Source organism: Podarcis melisellensis, assembly GCF_964234715.1.
Source record: "Podarcis melisellensis genome assembly, chromosome: 9".
In the NCBI taxonomy this organism is placed as follows: Eukaryota; Metazoa; Chordata; class Lepidosauria; order Squamata; family Lacertidae; genus Podarcis; species Podarcis melisellensis.
In genome coordinates this window covers 1,897,933-1,915,213 of record NC_138541.1, presented here as the reverse complement: position 1 = coordinate 1,915,213, position 17,281 = coordinate 1,897,933, and the positions used below count along the sequence as shown (strand labels likewise).

The following is a 17,281-nucleotide window of genomic DNA, read 5'->3' as shown; positions in this document are numbered from 1 at the left end:
CTTGCTTTCTACATGCAGGGATATTTTTTTAATTGCTCAGGAAGTGGACTGCCTGTGTCAGCTTCTGCCTCCCAAATGTAGCCTTTAACAATATGGGGGTTATGTAGTAGCAGGTTGGATGGTTTCTTTCAACAGGGATTAGACAAGTTTGTGGTGATGATTGGCCCTGGAGCAGAGCTAAGCGTCCTGGATTGTCCATGATCTCCAGGTGGATATTTCTTCTGAAAAAGCCACAGAGGGCTGTCCACAAGTGCCACAAGGGTTGGACATGAACCCTCAAAGCACGCTAAATGACAGCTGGCGAAATCTAGTGCAGCTAATTTAATGCAGGGTAGTGGAGACACATATCGAGGCTTTTGACAAACGGAAAGCTCTTCAGGCCTGTGGTCTCCCGGCTGTGGATTACGCTGTGCATTCCTTTAGGATCTGCCCATTGGGGTCTGCCAACCGATGGAATCAAGGATATGGGATGCTGAAGATCTAATGCATACAGAAGGTATATCTGCAAGAACCCATGGTAATCATGCTCTGTCACTCCTTTATTTTCAGGTTACCCCGTGATTAACATATGGATCGTGGGACACTATATCACCCACTGGGCCTTTGTGCGTGCCATCAGTACCAGCATGGGTAGCTGCCTGGGGCTTCCTGAAAGTTTCAGTGTCTCCTGGGTCACAAAGTGTGACATGAAATGGGAGGAGTTTATGCCAATCGTGACGACCAGAGCTGCCTTGCATGGCCCCCCCAAAGCTCTGATTGTTCAACTTGGAGAGAACGACCTGGGTCAAAGGAGCGGCAAGGACCTAGCCACAAGCATGATGAACGACTTTGATGAGCTGGCTGTTATGTTCCCAGGCCTGACCTTAATCTGGTCTGAAATGCTGGTGAGGCGTTGGCCAGTTTACTCCCGCCCGCAGGCACTCAACAAGACCAGGAAAACTATTAATCGTAGGGTGGCAGAGAAGGTGCAGCTCTTGAATGGACGGGTGATACGACACCCCAACATTACTTGCAAGCAGGCCTTGTTTCATAATGACGGCGTTCACCTTTCCGATTTGGGAAGTGATGTTTGGCTGGCTGATCTCATCCAGGGCATTAGGGATTGGTTGCAGGTGTGAGGGTGTTGGCAGCGATCCTTTGGGGCTTGAGTGGCGGTTAGGCATTGGGTAAGTCTTGTTTATGGGAGGGGAGATTGTAGCCTCCGCCTGCCCCTCCTCGTTAAGGGTATCCCTTTAAAGGGATCCGGGTGTGTAGTGCCTGTCCAAAGCCTGGGCGTGGGCTAGGGCCATGCCACGACCCCATCAGGGACCCTGGGGGTGCCACGATTTTATGTATATCATAGGGCTCCCCCTACCGGTCGTTTATTCTTAGGAGGCTCCCTGCAGATGGGCAGGAGTCAGGATATAGTCTTCTTTCACCCAATGCCTAAGACAAACCGCTCACGTGTGTATCCAATAAAGTTGTGGCCCATTTTATCCCATTGACCTAAATATTTGTGTCCGTGTTTTTATTATCTAAGGCCTCATCATGTGACTGAAACTGCCTTGGTCGTGCTGGTTGATGATCTCCGGCGGGCTAGGGACAAAGGTGAGAGCTGTTTCCTAGTTCTGCTGGATCTCTCAGCGGCGTTTGATACCATCGACCATAACATCCTTCTGGACCATCTTGAGGGGCTGGGAGCTGGGGGCACTGTCATACAGTGGTTCCGCTCCTGGGCCGTGTTCAGAAAGTGGTGGTGGGGGATGAGTGTTCAGACCCCTGGGCTCTCACTTGTGGGGTGCCTCAGGGTTCTGTCCTCTCCCCCATGCTTTTCAACATTTACATGCAGCCGCTGGGAGAGATCATCAGGGGGTTTGGGCTGGGTGTTCATCAGTATGCGGATGATACCCAGCTCTACCTCTCTTTCAAATCAGAACCAGTGAAGGTGGTGACGTTCCTGTGTGAGTGTCTGGAGGCGGTTGGAGGATGGATGGCGGCTAACAGATTGAGATTGAATCCTGACAAGACAGAAGTACTGTTTCTGGGGGACAGGAGGCGGGCAGGTGTGGAGGATTCCCTGGTCCTGAATGGGGTAACTGTGCCCCTGAAGGACCAGGTGCACAGCCTGGGAGTCATTTTGGACTCACAGCTGTCCATGGAGGCACAGGTTAAATCCGTGTCCAGGGCAGCTGTGTACCAGCTCCATCTCGTACGCAGACTGAGACCCTATCTGCCTGCGGACTGCCTCGCCAGAGTGGTGCATGCTCTGTTTATCTCCCGCTTGGACTACTGCAATGCGCTCTACGTGGGGCTACCTTTGAAGGTGACCCGGAAACCACAACTAATCCAGAACGCAGCAGCCAGAGACCATATAACACCGGTCTTGAAAGACCTACACTGGCTCCCAGTACGTTTCCGAGCACAATTTAAAGTGTTGGTGCTGACCTTTAAAGCCCTAAACGGCCTCGGTCCAGTATACCTGAAGGAGTGTCTCCACCCCCATGGTTCTGCCCGGACACTGAGGTCCAGCGCCGAGGGTCTTCTGGCGGTTCCCTCACTGCGAGAAGCCAAGTTACAGGGAACCAGGCAGAGGGCCTTCTCGGTAGTGGCACCCTCCCTGTGGAATCAGAGTCACTCCGCTTACACCGCCAACACCTCATAAAATGCGGGAATATATCGCCCCGCCTTTCAAGTTTCCTCTTGTCCATGCACCTCACGAGAGCCGTCATAAATCTCTCGCCAGTCTCTGATCCAGAACTTAACTTAACCCTTGTCCCTGTGGAGCTGTTGGCTTGCTAGCAGCCTCTTCCTGGCCCTCTACGCCTGAAGACACTGCCCTTCCTTCGCCTGCTTCTCCAGCTCCCTCTCCCTCAGGCACCGTGCCCTCTTCTCTACCCTGAAGTTCTCTCCCACATCCATGGAACTCGAACATACTGACTCAGCCCTGACAATCCTGCTGCTCCCACCACCACCTGGAGGATGAGCTGGGACAGCCGAGGCCCCTTCCCACTCGGGACTTTTCTGGGAGTGTTACAGGACTCTCTTTCCTTTGCAATGCTGTTTGGGTTTTTTTAAGCGGGGATGGAATTCACACTGAGGTCCAGTTCCGAGGGCCTTCTGGCAGTTTCAGGCAGAGGGCCTTCTCGGTAGTGGCACCCGCCTTGTGGAACACCCTCCCACCAGGTGTCAAAGAGAAGAACAACTACCAGACTTTTAGAAGACATCTGAAGGCAGCCCTCTTTAGGGAAGCTTTTAATGTTTAACAGACTACTGTATTTTAATACTTTGTTGGAAGCCGCCCAGAGTGGCTGGGGAAACGCAGCCAGATGGGCGGGGTATAAATAATAAATTATTAAATTATTATTATTATTATATGTTGTGATTTTTTGAAGGTGGGTGGGTTTCATTTCGCTTGGTGAAGCACCATGTCACCTGGAAGAGCTCCGCTTCTCTTCCTGGCCTGGGGGGGGGGGGGGTTTACTTGCAGAGGAAGGCTCAGTTGGAGCATGGAGGTCAGGAAGGGGGAGAAGCTGCAGCTAAAGAGCACTGTGGGGCTTTCTCTGCTGCTGCTGCTCAATGCAGGAGGGCTTCCGGGGCTTAGCCCTTGCTCAGCTGCCGGTTTCTCCACCTTCTGCACTCACCCCCACCCTGTGGTGAGGCACCGTGAGGGACTTCATGGTGACATTGTCATACCCGTATGTCCGGGGGTTGGACTGGATGACCCTTGGGTCCCTTCCAACTATTCAATTCTGTGATTTTACGACGATGAGAGAAGCAAGGCCTTCTGGGCGCTGATGCTGTGAGCCACTCCATTGTAGGATCGGATGTGTGTGTGTGTGTATGTGTAAATAAACCGTATATCCTAAAGATGCCACAGTCTCTGCTGTGCCTCATTTCGAAAAGGAAACGCGAACCCTGGGGAAGCACCTGGAACCTCACACAGCTCGGAGCTTGGGGAGGCATGCTGTATACTAAAACACTTTTTAAAAGGGATATTAAAAATCGGATAGCTGCTTTGATACATATTGTGAAATGTGTCTCCAGACACCTGCTTTGGACCTTCTCGAAAGTACCAACAAGTGGGGAAAGGAGTGCCACTTTTTATAGTTATTTCAAATTCCCCACGCAGGAGAAATGTAGGTACTTTGGATGTGCAGCACACACAGCAATGGGCCTCTGGGCAAGGTGACAACCTCGATGGTTTTAAAAGACGACTGGAGGAACAGACAGAGGAGATGGCTCCTCGCCAGAATGGTTGGAGGCAGCAAAGCTTCTGAATGTCGGTTGCTGGAAGCGGCAGGAGGAGAGAGGGCTCTTGCCTTCACGCCCCTTTTGCTGGTTTTCCCCAAGCATCTGGTTGGCCCCTGCAAAAACAGGATGCTGAACTAAATAGCCCATTGACTTGACCCAGCAGTGTCTTCACCCCCAGAGGCACACTCCATTGTCTCTTGAGATGGAAGGATGCCTATAACTATGAATGAAGCTCAGGGGGGACAAATCCTGATGTGGAAGGTGGGAAGGGGACCGAGGGAGAGTGTGAGCCGTGAGGATTCAGTGTTCCTTCATCTAAAGTGAGCCTGACGTTATCGTGCCTGCCTATCTCCATATTCAGCAGCTGCTGAGCTAAGCCTCTTAACCTTGGCATTTATCAGGCAGCGAGAAAACAACTGAGGGGGTCTAACCTTGGCGCAGTTTATATTTTAGGAACATTTTACGTTGCAGTTCACAAAGCCTCCCTTTCTCCATTTAAAAATACATGCATACATGCCTGAAGCTATAAAAGCAGCAGGTTAGGCTACAAATAAACCAATGAGTAAAATGGAAGGCTTTTTTTAAAAATAAAGCAATCCGTTTGGAATTGGTCTCTCGGAGGTCCAGCCTGCCAAGCGGGCTTTTTATTCTGCTGTGCTTGAGCATTCTGAAGGAGAACTTTGGCTCCTTTGGCATCTGCTCTCCAGGTGCCCAGACCACCTGCTGCTTACAAATTCCCTGACTTTGCTGCAAGGTGTCTTGCATGGAAACAGAGGTGGGGTGAGGGGCTTTAGCTAAGCGCCCATCCCTGTCAAGGAGCATGACAAAGGCCTGGTTGGCCCCCAGATGCTAAAGCACTCCTACGTTTTGGAAACAGGCAAGTGACCGGTTTGGGATGCGGTCACAATCCCTCTGAAGGAGCAGGCTTGCTGGTACACCTTTGTCACTAGGATTGCACACGAATCCAATGTGTTTTCAAGAGTTCTGCATTCTGATTCCTGGAGCCAAGAAAGACGCAAAAGGAGTCTCGAAAGGAAAAGGGACCTCATTGTTTGGGAATAAGCCGAGGCTGGCTCCCTTCAGCACCAGGCTGGCAAAACTAAAAAATGCTAGAAAGTGCTGTTATGCCGACTTCTCGGAGCAAAGCCAGCTTAACATTTCCAAGATGCAAACCTCATCTGAGACCTCATCTCGATTTCGTTTCTAGCTAATGCAAGTTTTGCACAGCCAGCACTTTGACCCTAAGGAAGCATCAAGCAATTTGGGATGCATAATATTCAAAAGGTTGAACGTTACAAACTAGGACAGGGCCTTAATAGATTTTAACTTTTGTAATCTGTTGTAGCAGATGCGCTTTATAACACTAAAAACAGGACGTTGGTTATGCAAACGTTTGCAGGTATAATTTCATTAGAAAACAGCAAAAGGCTACAGCCCTCTGAAGCATAAAGGCAGGGCAGACCACTTTATGTAAAATAAACAATCAGATACATTTTGATCATGTGTGATCTTCCTCAGTGGCCTTTTGGGATCTGTGTTGGGGGCAAGGACCAAATAGGTAGCTAGAAAGGAGAATTCCCTGGATGCCAAGATCCAAGTTTGGGGCAAGTGCTCTTGGTCAGCTTGCATTTCTTGGTACAGAAAGTATTGATCTGATGTGTAGAGATCTTTCCTATTCTAATTAATTCAAGAGGGTTCTGGAAGCTTCTCTGTGTGAAAGAAACAAGCAGAAGGTTCCTGATGTTTGGGTTGTTGCTTCAGAGAAGCTGAGTACAACTGGCTTAAACTGAGCCCGTTATCTCTTCTTCAATACAATGCTGACTATAATAATAGGCCAGAAGGAGCCTGGGGTTTGTTCCCTTTCCCATCTTTCCTTCTGGTGTGGTGTTCTTTATATAATGTTAAGGTTTTTGTCTTATTATAAATTTATGTTATGTCTGCTGCAACTGGATTTTTTATGAACACAGCCAATCCTGAATGTATGGGATTTGTGACCATTATGCTCATTTGCCTTCAGTAGCAGTAAAGCTCTCTTGGATGAAATATAAATTGCCTCTGGTCTGTTTTTGGGGAATCCTGCAACATGTTTAAATTTTTACTCTACGTTAAATTTTTACTATACGTTGGAGTTCTGCTCTGGATCAATACTGAGTAGAATTCATGACACTCTTTGGTAAGAGAACAGCAATTTAAAATCACAAAACAGGCAGCAAAATAAAGCATGGAAATACAGTGGTACCTCGGGTTACAGACGCTTCAGGTTACAGATTCCGCTAACCCAGAAATAGTACCTTGGGTTAAAAACTTTGCTTCAGGATGAGAACAGAAATCACAGCACGGTGGCAGTGGGAGGCCCCATTAGCTAAAGTGGTACCTCAGGTTAAGAACAGTTCCAAGTTAAGAACGGACCTCCGGAACGAATTAAGTTCTTAACCCAAGGTACCACTATATAGGCTGCTGGACCTTTTAAATATGGCTTTGTGAGTTCCACAACTTCCCACCTCCCTTAGCATGTTTGTTGAGTTAGAAATGGTTTTCTTACAAACTCTGCAAAGATCACAGCATTCAGAAAACACAAGGCAGTAAAACTTGGCTTAGTGATGAAAGTTCCTAAATTATTGAAAAAACAAAACAAAATTCCTTCCAGTAGCACCTTAAAGACCAACTAAGTTAGTTCTTGGTATGAGCTTTCGTGTGCATGCACACTTCTTCAGATACCACATGCACATATGTAACCCGAGGTACCACTGTGTGTGTATATATATATATATACATATATGCAGGTTTTGGTGTCCTCGGGTGTCTTCCCGTGTCTTCCCATATATATATATATTCCTTTGCATACGGCTGAGCCATAAGAAACATATATCCTCGCAGCACCAATCCTTGCAGCAAAAGCCCCTACGAAGTTAGAAGGCGGCCTTGTTGCACCTTGACTCCTGGGACGAGCCCCTGACGAAGAGCCCTGCGGGATCCGGAAGCCTGCGGGGGCCTCCTTGCAGCGTCTCGAACTGCGCTTGCGTGCCTTTGTCCCGCGCATGCTCCGTCCCTTTCCCGCCACCTCCCCGTTGCTGCTTGGGCCCTTCCCCTCCGCGCAGGCGCAGCGGCCCTTTCCCCCGTCCCCATCCGGGAACCCTCGGGCGCGCATGCGCAGAGCCGCGCCGCCGTCCGTGTCGCTTGTTCCCCTCAGAGCAGCGGCCGCGTCGGGGGCGAGGCGGGAGAGGAAGGAGCAGCGCGGCGCCCGCGGCCTTGGCTTGAGCGTCTCTCTCTCTCCCTCCGCGCAGGCGGGACCCGAGGCCCAGCGCGGCGCCGGCGGAGGTGAAGCGGCGGCGGCGGGGGGGGGGCAGGAGGAGCGGGGTCCCGGCGGGGGAGGAGGGAGGGGAGGGAGGCCTCGGCGCCTCAGGCCTCAGGCTCCGCGCTCGGCCGCCATGGCCCCCTCCCCCACCCCGCTTGTTTTCAGCGGGAAGCCGTGAGGGGGGAAGGGAAGAATATTATTCGTGGGAATCAATAAGAACCAGTAACAACACGGTGGGTTTTCGGGGGGCTGCACAGGCCGCTAAAGAGGTTTGAGGGGGCCCTCAGCGCCTGAAGGTAACGGGGCCCTTTCTGTCTGCAGCCGTCCTTTGTCGAAAAGAAATTGTCGCCGTTTTTTGTGTTGAATAGATGCTTTATGGTCATTTATGGACCTGGTAGGTAGCTCAAGCCATTTAATAGGAGCCTACACAACACAAAACACGGCTGCTGTATGTAGGTGTTTTTATTTTATTTACTCTTTCTATGTCCGGCTCTCCTTTGTCAAAAACAAATTGTCGCCGTTTTTTGTGTTGAATAGATCCAATATGGTAATTTATAGACCTGGTAGGTATCTAAAGCCGTTTGCACAGAACAAATAGGAGCCTACACAACACAAAACGCTGTTGCTGTATGTCGGTTTCATTTTTTTTGTTTTTATCTTATATTTTGGAAATGTACGTCCAGTCCCCCCCCCTTTAATTTTTTTGGGGCCCCCCAAGAGAGTGGGACCCTAAGCTATAGCTTGTTTAGCTTATATGTAAATCCAGCACTGCCTCTAACCATTTTGCGAATCTAAGTTGGGCCTCATTGAGGGGCAGTGTTTCAATATGAGTAGGAAAATGAGAGTACTCCTAAACATTTTTTTTTAGAAAAAAAAAGCACTGGCCCTTTGCTTGAATTTTGAAGATTAAAATCTTTGGGTAGAGGCAGCCCATTCTTATTTTTTGCAATGTGCTTAGTATACTTTTAGACGTTTAATAAATTGCATACTTATATACAGTGGTTTTTTCTGGGGGTATGTAGGGGTACGCATACCTCTAAACATGTTGTGAATCTAAGTTTGGCTTCATTGAGGGCCAGTATTTGAATATGAGTGGGAAAATGAGAGTAGCCCCTAAACATTTTTTTTAGAAAAAAGCACTGATTAATAATAATAATAAGTCTCCACCGAAACCCTCCCCTCTTGTGGGGGGGGGCAAGTGAGTGCCTCATGTGATGTTACATCTCCACCTGCCCTGTGAACAACACTATGTTGTTATAATTATTAATATTAGTATTCTTATTGGCTTCCATCCTTGCGGCTTCCTCTGGTTCTGCATTTATTCCCACACTGTATACATCCCCAATCCGTCTCCCCTTTGCAGGCTTCGTTTTGGGCACCTGTGTCACGTGCGACATGAACTCTCTAGCCAGGATCCATGCATATCTTGCAGAAAAGACAAAGAAAAAACTATGACTCTTGCCCCTCATGAAAGTTGCCTGTCGCCTAAGGCACCTGGAGGAAGGTGGCAGCTGGGGAAAGGCAGCTATTGGAGAAGGAAGCCAGGCGGGAGAGGGAAATCTCTGGGCTTCTTGGTCCTTCCTTCCATATTTTGCCTACCTGGGAATTGGGGGGGGGGGGGAGTTGCCTTTGCTGCTGCTTCTTCCAGGTCCTGCCTGTGGGTTTCTTCCCACTGGGGCATCTAGTAGAGAGCGTGAGGCTGACCGAGTTGGGGCCCCTTTGGCTGCTTTTCATTAAATTTATGTACCGCCCTCCGTCCAAAGATCACGGGGCAGTTTGTTCAGCTTTTGTTGTGTCCCTAATTCCCATCACGCTGGTATCTCCAGGGACGAGTCTAGAGTCCACTCGCCCTACATGCTGATATTCTGCACAAACTGGACGGTGCTTGTAACTTCTCCCCCCCTCCGGTATTTAGCCCTCACCCTTCTGCCAAAACAGCTCCCAGGCCAGCTTTCACAAATCAGGACTCTTATCTGAAGCAACAAGAGCTGCTTTACTACTTCTTTGGCCTAGGCTGATCTTAAACACAGGAAACGCTAGTGAGCTTTGGTGGTTTTTCTGTAGTACCTTCAATACACATGACATTTTACAGCGAACTTATAAGCTGTCTTAGTTTCTTACATTAAGGAAGCTGCAAGGTTTGTTTCTGACAGGCCAGAACAGGACCAGCTTTGGTTATCAACATGGGTCTGGTGCTCCTAGTACTCCGTTTACTCTTTAGCATATTATACTGTACAGAAAGGCCATAGCTTAGGAATAGAGCATCTGCCTTGTATATCCCTGGTATTTCAAGATAGGGCAGGAAGACAACCCTAGCAAGCCATTGCTAGTTATTATAGGCAATACTGCACTAGATGGATCAGCTTTCTTGACTCCGTATAATTTACTACGTTCATAGTACAGTCCTGCAAAATCTGCCAAGCTAAGTTAAGAGCCCATAAAATCTGTGAAGAAATTTCCTGTGGCTTCTCTGGTGTAACTGAATGTTTCAGTTCTTGGCATGTGGTTTGCACTCCCCAGATCAAAACCTCATTCGCTAGTGGAAATGGGTCTCACATGCTTTCCCCCCCTCCCCCAGTTGCTTTTCAATATGTTGACATTTTATTATCATGGTGGCAGCATCTCATGCGCGGAGCTGAGGTGAGGGAGGCTGGAGGGTGGACTTGTTTGGTGTGGGAGCTGCTAGCTGGCTGCTTCTGGGTTGAGGCTGTGGCGCTCAAGGGGTTTCTCTCGTCACTTGGATGCTTTGAGCCAGGTACGACTTCAGAAAATGGCATCCTCCAGTGCTACTTCCACACCTGCCTGGTTATATGTTCCTGAAGCACATGTGCTTTTGCCTTCCGTGTAGACCAGGAGAAGGAGCCTTACCATGGCTCTGCGTCTGAGATGTGCAGAGCAAAACAAAATGTTAGTCACTTGGTGAACTTGAGGCTGGACAGGAAGCCAGAGTTCATGCCCTCTTTGGCAGATCTTGAGCCTGGAGGAAACCTTGGGCTTTCTTTGCTTGCCAGATCCTGGCTGACCTCTCACTGTGACGGAGGTGGTCCAGATTGTCAAACGACGTTCATTGTCAATGTAACTTACTGAATTGAACTTCTTTAGAATTGGTCAACATTTGATCCTTGCGGTAACTTACAGGTAGAAATCTTGGGTTTACAGAATAAAGAAAGATATTTCTGCGTGTGCGGTCTGAGCATGTTCTCTCTTGGTGAGTTCACATGGTGAAAGAGAATGAACAAAGCAGGAAAGTTAACTTCCTTCCAGGTGGCCTACTGAGTCTCGGAATACAATTCTGTGGTATCAACCCTTTCGTGCTTTATCTAGTCTTAAACTTGCTCGTTATATATGACTGCAACTTCCCACACTTAATTTCATTGGTTCATTTCATAAAATGTATACGCTGCTTGATTGTGAGAGAAAGCCACAAAGTGGTTTACAAAAAATATAAAACAATAAAATTGTTTATTAAAAAACCAATCATGTAAAACATTCAGAAAATTAAAATCACCCTAAAACTAAAAACATATTAAAACATGTTTCATCATCACTGTAAATATTGGGGCAGGCTTGTCTAAACAAAAGCAGGCGCCCAAAAGTGAAGGCACCTGCCTAATACCAGTCATATTCATAGTTCAGTAGGTGGAAGCGGTGGCCGTGCGGCAACTGAATGCTAGCAACAGGCTTTTAAAGGCAGCAGGGAAAGGCAGAAAATGAGTTCCCTCCTTTCCCCGGAACTCTGCTAAATGATGCTGTGCCTCTTCTGGTCTTAAAAGTTGAAAATAGACATCGCTAGAGAAAAAGAGGCAAGAGGTCATTCACAGGCAACAGAAAGACCTGTTTGCTTTTCTCAGTGATGATAGCCTTCTGGGTGCAGAAATGCATCTTTGATTTGATTGTTTTGTATGTCTTTAAATTACCCTAATGCTTTAAATGAAGATGGGACGCAGGTGGCGCTGTGGGTTAAAGCCTCAGCGCCTAGGACTTGCCGATTGAAAGGTCGGCGGTTCGAATCCCTGCGGCGGGGTGCGCTCCCTCTGCTCGGTCCCAGCGCCTGCCAACCTAGCAGTTCGAAAGCACCTCCGGGTGCAAGTAGATAAATAGGGACCGCTTACCAGCGGGAAGGTAAACGGCGTTTCCGTGTGCTGCGCTGGCTCGCCAGATGCAGCTTTGTCACGCTGGCCACGTGACCCGGAAGTGTCTCCGGACAGCGCTGGCCCCTGGCCTCTTGAGTGAGATGGGCGCACAACCCCAGAGTCTGGCAAGACTGGCCCGTACGGGCAGGGGTACCTTTACCTTTACCTTTAATGCTTTAAATGGCCTTTGAAGACTTTTAAACAAAAAAATCTTGTCTTAAAATGCATATGGCCCCCTTCAAAGGAGAGAGTAATTCATAGCATTTGATCACCATCTTCCAATATCTAAAGGGCTTTCACATGGAAAATGGAGCAAGCTTGCTTTTTGCTGCTCTGGATAGTAGGACCCAAAACAATTGATTCAAGTTACAAGAGAGGAGATTCTGAATTAACATCAGGCGAACTTTCTGACGGTAAGCATTGTGGAACGGAATTCCTCAGAAAGTAGTGGACTCCTTTCTTGGAGGTTTCTAAGCATAGGTTGATTGGGCACCTATCAGGGATTCTTTAATTGAGATTACTGCATTGCAGGGGGTTGGACTAGATGACCCTCGAATGTCCCTTCCAACTCTACGATTCTATGATTCTGTGCTGTGTGTGGGAATGGAGTATCCTAAAACTGGGTTAGAACACTGAACAGAAAGCACTGCAGTGTTTTATTGTGTGTCCCCTTGGAAAATCCAACAAGTAACTGCTACATGTTTCTTTAAAAAGTCTTGTTTCTGAGCTGCAACTATGGTGGATATTTGAAGATCTTCTAAGCCATGAATTTATGGTGGACTTCATTAAACTGAATAGTACTGCTAATATAGGCCACGAGGTGGAAGCAAAATTGTGCTGCTCTCATCACAATACTGCACAGGTCTAGAGGTGAATTTGCCCCTGCTCTGCATTCTTAAGCAGACTAACCCAATTCTCACGTCCCTGACTGAAACACAGATTGAAACATACTTATATACTTCAGATTTTGCATTTATCTGAATTTTATGGTGCAGTACTTGGCTTAAAATACTAAAACACATATAATAATAGTTTGGGATAGTATTAGTATTATTCATTGGTATTACCCAAAGTTCTCCAAGCATCTTAGAACACATTAAAAAATGTAAAATATGTTTAGAAATGCATATGTTGAGGTAAAATACATTTGACTATTTTGTGATAATATTCAGGAATAGTGTGGTTTAGTGGTTATTGTGTTGGGCTAGGATGCGGGGACTGAGATTGGCGCTGCTGTTCCTCCATGAAGTGCAATGGGTGGTCCTGGGCCAGTGTCTCTCTCGCTGCTTAACCCTCCTCACCAGCCTTCTTGGAGGAGAAGTGAAGGGGAAATAACAAAGGAGGCCGCTTTGAGCTCCTTGTAGGAAATGCCAGATAGAGGTGCAGCACTTGATTCCTTAGATAAATAAGCACACTTTGCTGGGGGATGTTGCACTGCTCTCAGCTAGGTGCTTATTTGTTTTGCTTTAATATGCTATGAATGAGTGATGATTTAGCAAAAATGCTGCAGGGGCTGAACATTTGGAGCGACAACTACTTTTGCTTCACAGAAAACTAGAAAATTTTGTTTCCTTTCCCCAGAGAATGTATGCAGTATTTATCAACTTTGCACAAATAGAAATGGGTTTATCAACTTTTACAGTGGTGCCTCGCTAGACGAAAAGAATTCATTCCGCAATTCTCTTCGTCTAGCGGTTTTTTCGTCTTGCGAAGCAAGCCCATTGACAGCTTAGCGGATTAGCGCTACAGCTGTCAAGCGGCTTCCAGCGATCAGCTGTTAAGCGGCTTATCAGCGGAACAGCTGATAAGCGGCTTATGGGCTTAAGAAAAGGGCGAAAAAAGCTAAAAAAACCAGCGGGGGGATGCAAGATTTTTTTCGTCTTGCGAAGCAACCCCATAGGGTAATTCGTTTTGCGAAGCGCCTCCAAAACGGAAAACCCTTTCGTATAGCGGGTTTTTCGTCTTGCGAGGCGTTCGTCTTGCGGGGCACCACTGTACATGTTTGTTCTTCAATTGTGTTGGTGTATTTCCCAATTCATCAGTTTCTTTCATTAGATGCGGAAGCTGGAAGAACATTGTGTGTGAAGAAAACAGTTTTCTCATGGATTTTTATGGGCCTTCACATTTCTATTTAATGCCTGTTTGAAAACATTAACTGTATGTCACATGAGCAGCAACTCTATGGGGCTGCGGTGTCTTTGGCTCCCTCGAAATCTGTTGGGAGGGGGTCAGGCCTCCTGAATGTTGGGGTGAAGGAGGCAAAGCGCGAAGCCAAATGGGGTGCGGCTTCAGTGGCAGGCTCCTCCTGAGCGAGAGAGAGGAGGAATTGCTAGCCATTGATGCCGCGCTGCGCTGGGCTTCCCACTGGGCCCCTCCTGGCGACACGACTTTGCATGTGTAACGCGTGTCACGTGCATGACCTCACATGAGCACGATGCGTTCTGAGTGCACGATGTCATACACACGCTGGGCCACCTCGATCTTGGACACAGGTTGACACCTCTGGTGTGTAACATGTCTGGTCTAAGAAAGAAAAGGTTTTGGGACATATTAAGGCTAGAATCTCCTGATGGAAGGCTATGAAATTTTATTGGATATCAGTGGTACGTAAACCTTCAGAAGAATTTTCTAAAGACTGATATGTCACTAATATAGATTACTGAGACCGGTGGCAGTTTGACAACTTACTTGCTATGGTCCTGCCTGGGGGATGGACCAGGTGGTCTGTTAATGCCCTTTCTGTGTTACTCTTCTGGGATTTTCCCCTGCCCACATAGTATCTTTAAGTAATTTCTGTGTTGAAATGATTGAAGCCATTTAGTTGGGAAATTGTATGTAGCTCTTGCCACAAAGTTTCAAATATCCTCTAGTTAGTTGACGAGGTCACATAAATAGTGGTTGTAGCACATCTTCATTGTCAAATACATTCTTTATAGGACAATCCTTTACCTAATTACTTGGAAGTAAGTCACATTGAACTGAATGGAACTTGCTGCCTAGTAACTCTGCATATCATTGTAGTGCAAATTATTATCTTTCTAACGGCCTAATTAAATTACACTTGATATGTGGCTAGAATGCATTAAAATCACATGGGTTTTCAATTGAAAATGCTTGTTTGCGTGGTTGGTTTAGAGTGGGATATAAAGCCTTTTAAATTCAAAGGTTGTAGTGTGTTGAAACACATATGAAATGACTTTCAGTTGACAAGTGAGTAAAACCCCCAATCCCTTTGCTAAAACAAGTTGTTACTGAGAAAAAAACGAAACTGTTGTGTTTTTCAACAATTTACTTACAGGCAGTAGAACCATTTTAGAAAGTAGATTAAAAATAAATGTAATCTAATTTTTGTGTGTTTAACTTTCAGCTTTGTGGTGTTCTTGGAAAATTTTGCACCTTTTGTGAATTCTCTGAACCTTGGCATTGCCAGCCCACTTTTGTTGGGCCCTCCTCCTCCTCCTCCTTTGCAGCTTGCTCAGATTAAGACACAGTTGGCTTTTCACCAGTTGAACTCGGTAGCTTCAACCCATTCTATAGCATCTTATGCTTTGTTAAATGAAGCATTTCTGAAAATTGCCATGTTTAACCCTAGAGGAAACATGCCTCCAAGGCCAAGGGGACCCAATGCACCTGGTCCAATGCCGCGTGGCCCTTTTCTGGGGCCAGGACCAGGACCGGGACCGGATGGTCTTCAAAGGCAACACCCGCCTGCTCCTCCCAGAATGCCTCAAAGGGTCATGGAACCAGAAATGAGGGCAAGATTCCCAAGGCCAAATGTTCAGGTTACGCAACATGGAATGGATCCTAGACAAGAGCGGCACCAGAGGGAAGAAGGATGTGCTACTCACTGGGACAATCCATTTCCGCCTGTAAACAGTGGCCAGATCACTTCAGGAAAGTTTGCACAACAAGCCACACGTATCCAGAACCGTTATACAACCGAGAGTGCTTCCAGCATCTTAGCAAGCTTTGGCTTATCTAATGAAGACTTGGAGGAACTTAGTCGGTATCCGGATGATCAGCTGACACCAGAAAACATGCCTTTAATTTTGAGGGACATCCGAATGCGCAAAATGACTCATCAGTTACCAAGTTTACCTGCTGAGAGCAGAGAAAAGGAAATGTTTCACAGTGACGATGGTCATGGTACCATGGTGAAGAGCAAGGTAATTGATTACGGGCATGAAAGCAAGTATGAATATACTGAAACTCCTCTTGATGTCAAAGTCTACAATTCTGATGCATCAACTGAGGGGAACATGAAAGGATTTCCAGCACAGCAGACGACTCTTGTGTCTTCGGTGCCCTCTGGTGTAACCAGTAGTCAAATGAATGCGGTAGAAGAGCTGATACGAAAGATGGGATTCCAGAGAAGCACATCAAGTACGCAGTCCTTTTTCCCCATGGATGCTTCCAACAAGGGGCCAGGGCTAGGCCTCCCTCCAGCAGGAGCCGGGATGCCTCCAACAGCACCGCCCATGATGCCTCCCGTGGTACCACCCATGTCTGGGATGCCAGCATTGCCTGGGATGCCTCCTGTTGCCCCGCAGACTTTGCCTCCGCCAACTGTTCCTCAGCCCATGATGCCGCCTGTGAACCAACCACCTCCAACTATGAACCAGCCGCCACCCCCTTTTGCACCTGACATGCTTGAGGGTGTAAACCGGCATGATAGGATTCACCATGAATCCAGGGCTCATCCTTCTGATGTTCCACCTGGACCTGCCAGTGGCCAGACAAAAATCCACAAGAAACCTCCTATTGAGTCTGCTTTTGGTGTGGTGAAAGCCTCTTGGCTTCCAGCTTTTTCACAGGCAGATGCCCAGAAGCTGAAGAGATTGCCAACTCCGTCGATGATGAACGATTACTATGCTGCATCTCCAAGAATATTTCCACATGTGTGTTCTCTGTGTAATATAGAATGTAGACATTTGAAGGTGAGTCACTCCCCACCCTCACGATTACATACATTTGTACACAACGTGTTCTATGTACTGGGTTTAATTGACTTCTATCTGTAGATTTTATTCCCGTAAGATGTCCAACAATCAAGAAGCTTGGGAATAAATACTGCGTGTGTCTGATTTGCACAATCTGACTGGCTATTTCTGCAGGTTTCACCTGTAAAAGCTGCCTTATGATAGACATGTTCTCATTTGGCTTTGGATTCCCTGTTCCCTCTACTGCTTCCTCTGTCTATAATTAAACTTGCTTTTGTAGCTTCTGGGATCAAAGGAAGTTGGGCTTAAAGTAGACAGTGGATTAAGATTGCAGTCCAGTCAGAAACATTGGTAAAGAAATCATTTATTATAGTCTTAGAATGTAGCATAATGAAGACGATGGGATTCAGAGCAAGTTCCTTTCTGTCTCATTGAAATCAAAAGTCTTAAGTTATTAATAATGCTACAGGTTGATTTCACTGGACCTAAGTGAGACTTCCTTGCTCTGGATCCAACCCAGGGATTTCCTGCAGCTTTGAGAATTTCAGTGACCATAATCTCTGTATGAAATATTATCCTCCATACCAAAGAAGATACTATCATGACTGTCTGATAGTCTCTTTTCCTGACAGAGAACGAAATGACAGGGTGGGAGAGGAGAGCCAAATATCATTTACAAGTAT

The 17,281-nt window shown here is 47.1% G+C and overlaps 1 protein-coding gene across 4 annotated transcripts in view; it reads left to right on the top strand.

Moving 5' to 3' along the window:
• ZNF638 (zinc finger protein 638) overlaps positions 1-17,281 on the top strand; it is a 64,989-nt gene that overhangs the window by 12,230 nt on the left and 35,478 nt on the right. For 3 of the 4 annotated variants that reach the window (XM_081924731.1, XM_081924730.1, XM_081924732.1), the window contains exon 2: positions 15,026-16,595. In XM_081924731.1, the coding sequence (XP_081780857.1) occupies positions 15,026-16,595 (1,570 nt within the window). Of the gene's footprint in view, positions 1-7,398; positions 7,549-15,025; positions 16,596-17,281 lie in introns of those variants that run through there. The other variant, XM_081924733.1, reaches the window with a different exon arrangement.